Source organism: Callorhinus ursinus, unplaced genomic scaffold (assembly GCF_003265705.2).
Source record: "Callorhinus ursinus isolate GAN/ISIS: 27379988/994484 unplaced genomic scaffold, GSC_fseal_2.0 scaffold15, whole genome shotgun sequence".
Lineage (NCBI taxonomy): Eukaryota > Metazoa > Chordata > Mammalia > Carnivora > Otariidae > Callorhinus > Callorhinus ursinus.
Window position 1 is genome coordinate 11083108 of NW_027397077.1, and position 12769 is coordinate 11095876.

General features: G+C 43.8%; 2 protein-coding genes across 2 annotated transcripts in view; one reads left to right on the forward strand and one right to left on the reverse strand.

The window, feature by feature from the left end:
- The window catches only part of CACNA2D3 (calcium voltage-gated channel auxiliary subunit alpha2delta 3), an 876446-nt gene that overhangs the window by 715143 nt on the left and 148534 nt on the right, over positions 1-12769 (forward strand). The window lies entirely within an intron of this gene.
- LRTM1 (leucine rich repeats and transmembrane domains 1) overlaps positions 5436-12769 on the reverse strand; it is a 66300-nt gene continuing 58966 nt past the window's right edge. Inside the window, exons 3-4 of the mRNA XM_073901377.1 lie at positions 10974-11570; positions 5436-5869 (exon numbers count right to left, since the gene is read on the reverse strand). Coding sequence (XP_073757478.1) covers positions 5436-5869; positions 10974-11570 — 1031 coding nt within the window. The remainder of the gene's footprint in view (positions 5870-10973; positions 11571-12769) is intronic.

Sequence of the window (12769 nt, forward strand, 5' to 3'; positions counted from 1 at the left end):
CACAGACATCTTACATGGGAGGGAATGGTTTCCCACTGGTTTCTGAAGCCCCCTGTCTCAGAGGAAAGATACCAGAGTAAGGATCTGTATGATGGTCATATCTCTGCTTTGGATAGTGGGGCATCCGTCCTGGAGTCTTGGATATCATTGAGCAGCATTTCCAACTTCTAGATCCTCATAACATTTTTTTCTTCTTTGTATTCATGAGCAACACTACTTATTAGGCAGTAACCAATTATATCATTTTCTCAAGTAGCTGCAAGAGAGTACAGCTGAATTTCTACCCCTCCCATTCTAAGAACATCTTTTCCAGCTCAGCAGGGTCATGACTGATATAAGAACCTTCATTTTTCTTGGTCTTTACAGCTGATTTCCTGGGTCTTGGTGGGACCAGAGTTCTGGCACTAACACACTGGCTGGTGGTTGGGTTTCTTTTCTCTGCCGTATTTTAAGGTAGGTGTCGGTAGTGCTAGGAAAGGATCCCAACTCTGACTTCTTCAAACCTGTCACATCCCAAAAAACGTTGTTGGGTGTTGGCCTTAGAAAGACCTGCATCCAAATTCCTACTCCACTACTTACTGGTGGTACAACCTTGAACAAATAACCCAAATCCAGTGATTGTCTTTCTTCAACTGTAACGTGGCAGTAAAATGCCCACATGGTTTAGTCAGTGTGAGGCTTAGAGAAAATGAAAGTATTATATTTGGGAAACAACTGATGCAAAACTGGGTGCTCAATAAATGTTGAATGTGTTATTACAATTAATATAATAATGTCATCATCTTGATACTGCGGTTTACACAGAATGCATGAAGAATGGTGGTTCGGGTTGTATTATCCATGTTAACCCCATGTTCCTGCAGCTGCACTTGTCAAGTCTATAACTAATTACCTGTGTGACTTTAGAAAAGTCCTGTGCCTTTTCCATGCTTCTATTTGTAAAATTAGAGTGTAGAACTATATCAAGGTAACAAATAGGTTTAACCTTTATTGTTAACTCCAGTTGATCAGTACTGAGAACCTGCAAAACAAACTTAAAAGGATTCTGAGGCCGTGGCTGGGCTCAGAAGATAAATTTGCCAAAATCTATTAATGATGTCTGGCATGGGTAGGGAGGCTGGTTCTCACAGCTATCCCAAATTTGCCAGGCCTAAACTAAATGCTCTCTAGGGATTTTCTCAACGCCCAATCATCTGGTTCCTTTTCTGGGTCTTCTTGATGGGCCTTTGTAATTCGGTGACATCCTGTCCATCCAAATAAATATTTAGTATCAATGGAGTGAAAAGTATGTGTGGATACTCCAGTTAAGAATCTGAAAGGAGGGCGCCTGGATGGCACAGTTGGTTAAGTGTCTGACTCTTGGTTTTTGGCTCAGGTCATGATCTCGGGGTCCTGGGACTAAACCCCACATCAGGCTCCGCACTCAGAGGGGAGTCTGCTTGAGATTCCCTCTTCCTCTGCCTCTCCGGCTTGTGCTCTCTCTTTCTCTCAAATAAATAAGATCTTAAAAAAAAAAAAAAAGAATCTGAAAGGAGAGTGGTAGACCATGAAGCAGCTTCTCCAGATGGAATGAGGGTTTCTTTGAGACTTCACTGCAATTTGAGAAAGAAAGGAAGGAAGGAAGGAAGGAAGAGAGAGAGAGAGAGAGAGAGAAAGAGAGAAAAGACAGCAAGTATTTTCATCGAAAGGGAAAACAAGATAGTTCCAGAAAGTTATGCATATAAGCCACATTCCAGTGATGCCATATAGGGTTTAGAATATCATTTGCTGGTAGATTTCTGTCCAATAACATTTAGCAATGGATATACTGGTGGGTTTAACCAAACCAGAAACAATTATTTCCTGATTTCCAATTGAAAGGTATAGGTTTCTAACAGTTGTATAATTGTATTAATGTATGCTACGGATAGATTATTTTAGAAATTGATTTGTCCACTTCCTTTAATATTTAAGATCTAAGGCACCAGTGTCTTATTTCTGGGGTAACTCCCAGGTAATGAGATTTCATTTTTATGAATCTTCCGGAGGAAATCATGGGAATCGCTTCTCACTCTTGCATTTTTGTAAGGAAAAATAAAACACCCAGTTGTCCATTGTATTTTATCCATCTTAGGCACAACATTTTTCCTGCAAGTCAGGGATATTCACCTTAGTTTTAAAAGCTTTTCAGGTATCGATTTGACACTCGGTCTTCTTTCTCTGCAATTTCTATGGCAGGGTATATTCTTCACATTTTTCTATATGCCTCACTTCAGACAGCTACAGCATCTGTTGGGTCCTGCTATTGTGAATTTGTGATCTCTGGCAAAACAAAAATCACCAGTCTATAGTCATACTGTTCCACTAAGTATAATGAAAACACAGTATTTTAGATGGTTTGCTCAGAAACAATCAATACTATACATGAAATTTGTTCACAGCAAATCCTCAGCAAGGCTCTATGGTAGAAGGGCATTTATAGAGGGGAATTTATGAATATGACAGCAGCAATAAGCAGCTGAAAATAATCCATGAGACGTTTTCAAATTACCCCTCATGAGCTGTAGTCCTTGTGAAAGATAATTTGTGGTTCTCACAGAATACCCTGCAAATTGGGTCTTTCATCTGCAATGTTTTTTATAGTTAAAACATTTCATTTCTCATATTAACGAGTGATAACTCTGCATTTGTTAATCTAAACAATTTGATTTCTATTTTTCTGTGCTGAGAGGCTGTTGACATTTCAGGGTAAGTAATTATTTTCATTGCCGACTGCTGTTTGTGGTGACTCTAGGCAAAAGATAGAAATCTGAATATACATAGGCATTGTTTTAATCATTTTCCAAAAGGACTATTCATAAAACAGGAATCTATTTGCCTGAGTTATCATCTGTACTTAGAAATCTAATAGGACATGGATGTTGATGAGTGAGGATTCTAGCCACACTCAGGGTTTGCTGTGGTGTATTGGAAGCTCTCTCGTATGCCCACTGTGGGCAGAGGGTTGGAGTTGACCTGCAGTATCACCAGACCTCTGGCAGAGCACTGTGCACTTGCGGTCTTAAGTCACAGTAGCAAAAGGGAGCAGGCGTTATTGGCCATGGTAGCTCCCAGCTTATGTAATACCTGTTCAAGTATTTTGGTACTGGTTGCCAGGATTACATGACGAATGCTCATGAGAAGACCTCTCACCATGCCTGGTGCCTAGTGCCAGGCCTGGACACATTTGGTGAAATGGGGATCTGGGGATGACATATAAAAAGATCTTCTAAATTTCCTTTGTCATGTTGCCTTCTTGGCCAAGGACTTAGAGTCCACGGCAAGGGAAAGAATGATTTTTTTTTTCATCTGGATGAGCAGTCTTACCCACTGAAGTGCCACCCAAGGCAGAGTAGAAAGGAGGCACCAGCGTTTGGGATGGAGTTGTTGGGACAGCCAGCTTTCTCTGGGGCCTGCGTTTGATCTGAAAATCCATGCTAATTTTTCAATCTACTCCTCAACAGATCCAAATTTATTTTAACATTCAGAAAAAAATTAACACCAAAGTTGATACTCCCCCCCCCCCCAAGAAAATCATGTGGCAAAATTGCTGCTCTAAGGTAGTCTATCTTTAGCTTGTGGTGTGCGGGCCCACGCTGGTTGTGAGGCACTGTGGGCAGGTGTAGATGGCCTCTGTGATGTTTAGGGGAGCATCGGTGTGTGTCCTGCAGGGTATACTGGCTGAGGCTCTGGCAGCTTCGGACAGGGAGAAAATACTCCTGCTTGTGTGGACCTCCCATTCACATTCCAGGTTAGGCAATGGACTACTAATTTAGGATCCAAACTGATTTTTACATGGCCTGAAGGAGTGATTGTAGAGCCAGTACCCTGAATGGCAAATGTGTTTTATCCTTTGAACTGATTCCAATTGATTAGTTCTGGTTGCCTATAGTGCTGTCTTAAGAAGACATCTGTGTTGCATCAGGGCTCAGCTGGGAGGAGTGCTGGGATTGATTAGCGATGTCTGTCAAGGCCTCTGGAGGGACCACTGACCCTATATTTGCCCTTCTTTGCTTTTGACATGTCCTTAACTCCTCTCTGTCAAATGATTTTAATACTAACAGGTGACTCTAAGTATGAGATAGGGCATTGTGAGAGGGAGCAGGTAGATGACATTTTAAGAAAACCTAGCATGAGAAAATGCACATTTACAAAATGCAGAAATCTGGAGCCAATTATTGCCATTACAGAAAGATTCCATGAAAGGCTCCTTTAAATAGCGAGCTCCCCTACTGCATTAAAATGATGATTTAATTTACAAAAATTCCCTTTGCATGCAACTCTTCAGGACTGTGCCTGTGGAGGAAAGCAAGCCACACCTGATTTTTTTTAAACCTCGGCCTAAATAATGTTCAGGATGTCTGCTGCCACCTATCTTGAGTCTCTTGATAATTTCCACTCTCTGCAGACTTCCTTCCTTCTTCCTCTCCCAGAGTATTGAGTAGACAATCTGGGTGGTGGTCAACAGCTGCTGGCTTCCACCGTGCCCACGGCTGCATTTCATTAGTGGGTAAACTGATTGCTCCGAGTGTGTTTATGTGTGGGTGTGGCTGTACAAGTCTGTGCACTCTGTGCACTGTGTGTGTAGATACAGATACACACAAGCCATTATCTTGCTCCCAGCCCACCCTAAATTCATTCCTGCTGTAAGAGTTATAAATGGAAGGTTCCAATCGCCTGGTGGATACAGCCTTTTGGTAACATGTGCCCCGGATTCCAACTCCCCGTCCTCTTTGTGTTTGTTTATATGTTATTTACCCTTGCATCAGAAAACTTCCCCAGACCCTGGGCCTGAGTCCCATTATCCAGACATGGAACCCTCCTCTTCCTCTGTGGCCTAGAAAGCCCCAAATGGCTTTCTGATTTAGAAAATTAAATATAATCTGACTCTTGTGGCAAGCTTTGCAATTCCCAACCAACAGACTCTCCCATTAAATATATAACATACACAAGATCTAAAAGTATCACCAATCTCACATGAATTTGAATTATAGAGGCATTCAGTGCCCCTCGGGTAAGATTGCCAGCTTCTTCCCAGGCACTCAAAATTGGGCAGTTTTCCAATGGACCATAAAGCTCCCCGGAATGCTGACTAGCACGTGTGTTTGAGTTTCTGTTGCTCTTTTAAAGCAACTGAACGCAGGGAAGAGTACCTGAGAGGGGTATCTTCCCTTTCCCTGCATCCTGCCTTCCCGCACATAGAGTAATTGCAGTAACTTCTCAGACACAGAGCACAAGTGTCATCTCTATTTCAAATGCAGTATTTTTAAAATCTCAACATAATATTTCCCCCCCAGGGAATATTTATGTGGACAGGTTTTTTTTTAGCAAGATGAGACCTTAGCAGTGAATGCATCAGCCGTACTCAGACACTTTCTCGGGCCTGAGATGATTTTTCCTTTCTGAGATGGAGGCTCTCAGGCTGGTGAGCTGTCACACAGCTCTTTTCCTTCCATCTTCCCAGGCTCATTGGTCCGAGCCAAGCGTCCCCCATGGTGCTGGGCTGTGACAGCTGCATAGGTGCAGCCATAGATGGCAGCCACCAACATCATGAGACACACGATCCCGCATACAACCCCGGTGATGATGATGGTGGCCACCGCATGACGCAGATTGGCCGGCCTCAGCTTGGGTTTGAGCTCACACTCCGAGGGGTCTCGCTCCCTGGCGCTGTGGCTCTCAGGAGGCCCAGGGACAGGCCGGTGGGCAGAACCCAGCTGCTGCCCCCTGGAGGACCCCACATCCGGAGAAGGGAAAGTGCAGGGCTGGTAGAGCTCGTGAGGGATCTTCAGGAGGTCCTCTCCTTTCCAGGTGTCTGGTGACGCACAGATGACACCGTCTGTTACTCCCCCTTTAAAAAACGAAAGCCAGTAAATATGACAAATGTCCTTTTTTGTGATGTTGTGCATTAATTACAAGGACCCAATGTGTCTACCAACACTCTTCGGTGATGCCAAATGGGAAGGTCAATGGCCTTTTGAGTGTTTGTGTATCTTTGACAGTAATATTAGTTTAGTTTGTGGGATTAAGTACAATTAACATGTCTCCTCGGGCCTTGGAACATTCAGTAATTTGAGAACCGAACTTTCCAACACGTTATTAGAGCCAGTTTCCACTCTCTGTAAGGTGATTGATTTCCTCAGGTATGTAAACTCGTGTTGTTCAGGGGGGGATTTGGGTGCCTGGTGATTGTTTTCTAGAAAGTACACTGAGCTAACAGATTTCATTCTGGCCAAATATGACCTCTGATTTACTGTCTAGGCAAATTAACTTCTCTGACTACAATTTTTTTTTTTGCCATAAAATACTATATTTGTATCTGACTTGATAGTTTACAAAGGACTGTTCAATAAGTCCTCACAGCTCTGCTCTAATGGGTAATTCTTGTCCAAGGTCACCCAGGTCGGTCATAAGTGGGCAGATCAGCACTCCAGCCCAGCCCAGCCCTTGATCCCAGTTTTCCCACTGTGCTCACTGCCTCTCTCCACTTCCTCCTCCCTCTTCCCTCTCCCTCCTCAGGCTCTTGAGATCAGCAGAGTTAATGCAATGACCCTCAGTGTAGCCCTTTGACTGGGCAGAACCTGGCCTGCATGACCTGTGGCTCAGCTCCTCTGGCGGCCATAAACTCCTCCTCCAGGAGGGCTGTGAAGCCTGGCACCACTTTTAGCCAAGTTAGATTGGAGAGCCTTTGTACACACCACAGGTAGATTATGAAATCATATCAGAAAGTCACATGCAGGAGATAGTCACTTCAGTGTTATTATAACCTTCCTTTGCAGAGTTTGCTGAATGCCTTCCAACCATCTTCTGAATCTCATAAGCCAAGTCCTAGGAGGCCCTATAAGTAGATGGGGCCATTTTGTAGTGCCATCATTATCATGGCCCCAGTCACACCAGGATCAATGGCAGCATTCAACCCACACCTTTTTGTCACCACTGCCTGGAACTGAATCGCCTACTGCTAGAGTCACTTGGGCCCCTTCTGGCTTCTTTGGTGATTTCCCTGAGGCAGAGCCCCAACTCTAAAGCAAAAAAGTAACAGAGGAATTTCCTCCTTTCCTGAGCTGACATGTAGGAGGCCAGAGGTGCTGGGTGGCTGCTTCTGATGGGCCCTAGGTGCCATCAGGCTATGCTGAGACTAAGGATCCCTGCCTCAGGGACCAGTTCATGCCTCTGCCCAGGAATTTGTTGGAAGGCAGAAGGCCAGAGAAACTGAAATGGAGTGTGGGGCTTTGAGAAGTAGTGACAATATTCAATCTGGCCAGAGAACACGGAGACTCCCCCCAGGGGAAGAAAGGCTGCCTGCCGTGGGACCAGCATTTCTGTCGCTGACTCATTCCTAGACTGGGGTGGTTCACCCAGTCATTCCAGGCTTAAGCACTATCTTCTCCAGCTTCAGGCTTCCTGCTGATCAATATTAGGGTGGGAGGCATGGCCTTGGGACCCACAGCACCAAGGAAATACCCAGGCTAGAGCCTGGGACACAGCTGGAAGTCAGGGGCTGTGCCCCCCCAGGAGGCAAATCTGCTGATGACAGCTTGTGGGCCCCCCTCTCTTCTAGATCCATGGAAGCTGATAACGTAAGAAGTCCCAGCTTGCCGAGCCCTTATTATCCCCCATCTGGCCACTAGTAGCTCTTTACCAGTGTCCTGGAAGAAATTGGATTCAAATCTTGAGTCTATTACTTGCAGTTGGCCATTCTTTGCCTCTGCTTGCTCATCTGGAAAGTGGGAGGGAGGGTAATAATGAAAAATCATAGCACAAGATCACTTTGAGGTTCAGATGGGTGAAGTAGGTCAAGTATTTAGCACAATGCCTAGCTATAAATGTTCAATACAGTTAGCTTTTGACATGAAGGTGATTTGTTTACTCTTGAATGGAGAGAGAGCAATACTAATCACAAAATCTATGTGCATGCTTTTGTGAAGGAGACATTTAGTAGGTATTCATCAAAGCACGTTTTTTTGGCTCTTGGGCCCACGGGAAGGCAAAATTTCTCCATCCTTTGTGGTCAGTCTGGGGACTGAGTTGTGGTCCATGGAGCCAATGAATGCCACTTTTAGGCCACAAAATCCCCTGCTTCATCCTCCATGTGATCTGTTCCTACTTGGTGATGCCCTTAGAGGCCACGTGGTAAAGTGGCAGCATTAGAAGCTGGAAGAAGCTTATGTCCCTGAATGACTGCATGGGACTCAACCCTAGCCTCCAGTTCCCTTGGGTCTAACACGAGTGAGCAAAAGACTTTTATTGTGACCATGACCGACATGGGTGTCATGCCAACCAGCCTGTCCTGACTAATACCTTTACTGTTTGTATTTATTTATGTATCCTTTAAAAAAATAAGGCATTGGCCAATGCCTATTTTGCCTTACCCAATATATATTATTCCTCAGGGAGTCTGAGAATTAGAATGGGCCTCAGGAACTCTCTGGCTTCACTCTGTCAGCTTTCACCTGTGACACTGACAGCTGGTTGGGGGTGGGGCGGGGAACATTAATTTGTCCAGAGGTCACCATTGAATTTGTGGCAGAGTAGAGGAGCTAATTCCTATTTCCTATCCCATGTTGCTTCTAGTGTCCCGGACCTGGAAACTATCTTGTCAAGAAATGTTCTTTGCTGAAAACTCTTTCTGCAATGGTTTGACTTACGCTTAGCATTTAGTCAGAACACGGTAACTAAAGCCACTTCACCTCTAGATGTGAAAAGTTTTATTTGCAACGTCCTATAAGAACAATTTTTGCCACAGTCTATGCCCCCTGTTGTAGGTCAACTTGAAGATTGGTTGACTAGGGATAGGCTGTTTGCTATTATATTGTTGAGAAGGATTCTTAACTCAATATTGTATAACTGAATTCACGCTGTGCTCTCTCCCCCTTCCTTCTGTGTAACTGCTGCAACCATCCAGACTGTATTGACCCCCTAATTCATGTCGATAGCTCTGAGATCTTTCTGAGTTAGGGGTTCAAACATACAGCCGCCAACACAGCGGCACCCCTTGGATATGTAATGGCACCCTGAACTTGACTTGCCCCAGATTCAACTCTCAATTTACCATCTCCACCACATACTTGCCTACTTGCCAAAGAGTGCAGGGCCAAGACCCCACCCCCATTCTGCCCCTTATCAGCCCCTGGAATCGCTATGTATGTGGTTAATCTTGCAGGATCAAACAGATCGAATTTCCCATAATATACTCTTTTTTTTTTCCAGTCATTTCCCATTCCAATCCATTAGCAATTTCTATCAGTTCAGTAGTCCAGATATATCCCCAAAGTTCATCATTTCTCGTGACCCTGGTCTGGGCTACCATCTTCTCTTCCCTGAATGATTGAAATCACTTTCTTCCCTCATCCCCTTGCTGCTTCTTCTGCAGCCTAGGGTCTGCTCTCCCTCAAGTCACCAGAGTCAGCTTTTGCAACTAGTTAGATATTGTTCCCTTGACTAAAATTCTTCAAGAGATTTCCATTTCATCTAAAATAAAACCCAAGTGACTCAGCCTGCTCTGCACGTTTCTACATGACCTGGCCCGTGAGTACTTGTGTTGCCTCATCTCTGTCTGCTCGCTGCGTCCCTTCTGTTCTCACCGCTCTGCGGGCCTCTTTCTGTCTCTCAGTCAAGCCGAGCTTAGTCCCCTGTCAGGCCCTTTGCAGTTTCTATCCTTTTCCCCAATTATCTCATGACTCATTTCTCCTCATTGTTCAGGGGCTGCTCAGCCATGCCACCTCTTTGGAGAAGCCTTCCCTATCCTTCCTATCTGAAATGGAACTCCCGTCCGGTCGCTGTCTCTCCCCTCACTCCGCCTCCTTGTGTCCTTAGCACCAAGGGCTGTCTGAACTTGGCTATTGATCGGCTATCTGACTTTAACGTCTGTTTTTGCTACCAGAGTGTAACCTCCGTGATGGTAGAGATTTTCTTGTTCACCTTTTCACATCATCTAGAAAAGTGCCTGGCTCATAAGTGGTACTCACAACACAGGAATGAATGAATGATGCTTGAAAATTAAAAAGAAAGAAGCACTGTGATGTAGAGGAAAGAATGTGGGGCTAAGACCCAACAATCATTCATTCTATTCTTCTCTGTACTTCTAATCTGTCATCCTGGGGAAGCCACTGATCATCCCATTTATTATAGACTAGTATTGAGTTAGAAGGGGTCAGAAAACTTTTCCATAAGGAGCCAAGTAGTTAATATTTTAAGCTTTGCCATACACAACTATTCAGCTTTGCCCTTGTGGTGCAAAATAGCTAAGGACAACACATGATAAATCAGCATAGATGTGTTGCAATAAATATTTACAAGAACAGGAGATGGGCTGGATTTGGCTCTTGGGCTGTAGTTAGGTGACCCCTGGGTGGTTTCCAGAACCCTCATCTTTAATATTCTAGATTCTTTTGCTTTGATTTTTATCATCTGGTTAAAGAAATAGTAAGCAATTTTAGGAGGGGTCCCTGCTGCATCCAATTTCAGTAACAGCGGTTACTTAGCACACTTTAGCAAATGCTAAAGCAGAGGGGATAATCTCGGGGAAGATTTATAGCTATCAAATTGGTAGAAGCATACACAGGGGGAGAAATTCGAAGGAGAGAGACCATGCTGGATCACACTTGAAAATTAGAATTTTGTGCCACTTTGGAGTTGAGCAATTATTCAGGGGGTGAATTTCCCTCCTTCTTAAGGGCCTGCAGCTCTCAGATAAATAATGTTGTTAATCAAAAAGTGGAAAGTTACCTCCATGAATCATATTTGTAGATGAATTTAAATCATGAATTTAAACACCCTCTAATGACTCACTGCCTCTCTTGCCATACCCTAAAATGACATCAGTGTGAAAAAGCTTACACGGGCCCCTTGCACACTCAACGTTCCTTCTAATGCAGACAAGAGATGAGGTTCATCCTAGGCTGGTAACACACAGAGTGGGGGGGGGGGGGTGGTTCCAAGTAGACGTGACTGACCTTTATAGATAAATGTCTCCAGCCAGAGTTTAAGACTGAGCAAGTGGCAATTGCATTTCCAGAGGTTGTCCTTGAGAAACAAAAGCCTCACACTGGGCATGGATTCCAGGAGCGCTCGATCAAGCTGCTGAAGCTGGTTTTGTTGAACTGCAAATACGGTCAGGTTCTCCCAAGGCCTCCCCAGGAATGTGGGAAGGTGGCTTATGTTGTTTGATGACAAATCAAGCTCCCTCAGCTGTGGGAGGGAGTGGAAAAGCCTGCTTTCCAGAGAATGCAGGGAGTTCTGGGTTAGGTTCAAGACCTGCAAGTGCTGGAGTCCATGGAAAACCCCAGGGGCCAGATGCGAGAGGGAATTGTTCCACAAGTTCAGGGTCCTGAGATGTGGCACAGCCCTAAATGCGAACGCAGGAAGCTGGCGTATCTGGTTATCTTGCAAGTGCAGTGTTAGAGTCTGCGGAGGCAAATCTGGAGGGACTTCAGCCAGCCCCTGCCGGCCGCAGTCTACAGAATGTGAAGACGAGTGACAGCGGCACATCTCTGGGCAGCCACCCGCCAGCCGGAGCAGAACAATCACGCCCGAAAGCAGAAGCAGTTCACCTACGAGGAACAAAAAGGAAACTGAGATGCGAAACCAATTTGTAAGCAGTGTTGGCACTGCGAGTTCACCTTCAAAATCACAAGTAATGTGACTCAGGGCCAGTGAACACCTCCTACAACCTGTAGGAGGGGTTCTGTCATTCCGCATCCTTAGGAAAGTCGGGCTGGCCTGGGTACATCCCCCGTGGGGTCAACTGCTGTGCGATTGTCAGAGCCTGGGAAAAGATACTTTCTTAGTGGCTCGGTAAATGGAAGGTGGAAGACTTAATGGATATCATGTAGAAAGGTGAAAAATATCTTAGGGGGCCCATGCCTGTTGTAGGGCACAGAGCAGAATTATCTGAGGCCAGGAGTTTAGAAGAATGATAGGCCAATCAGATAGTCACATTTCTGAAAAGTAAGCTCCAGATCAGTGCTGTCCAGTAGAACTTGCTGTGGGGATGGAAATGATCTGCATCTGTTGTCCAGTATGGTAGTCGTTAGCTACATGTGGCTACTGAGCTCTTGAAATGTGACTACTGCAACCAAGGAACTGAATTTTTATTTGCATTTAATTTTAATTAATTTAAATTTAAATCGCCACATGGTGCTAATGGTTACCATCTTGGATCAGGCGGTTTTAAAGTATTCCTACGTATTGATGTGCATCTTTGCAGGTGTAATAATTCCATGGATGGTGATTGTCTCACTTTTTATTCAAGAGATTTTAAAAATGCAAAAAAAAAGAGATTTTAAAAATGCAGAAAAGCATGTAATAAATACCCATATTCCTGTAACACAATTCTGTCAATCATTCATAGGTTATCATATTTTTCATCTTTTTTTCTTTTAACTTAAAGAAAAAAAGCATTACTGATACAGTTGGAATCCCTTTGATTAGCCCCCAAGTCATGTTTTCCAACATGAAGCCTCCTCACCCCTACCATTACTGACATATCCCTCTAGGCCTTTAAAAAAACAATACTTAATAATAACAACAGCAAATAGTCATGTAGCACAGGTTTTGAGCCAGGCACCATTATAAGGGCATTATAATATTATATTACTAGTATATATATATAAAACTAATTAATAGTACATATAATTGTGTATTATTATAATTATATAGTATTATTATATTATAATATATATCAAAACTATGTAATTATATAAAATATATTACCATTTATTGTATATTATAATACATCAATTAATATATT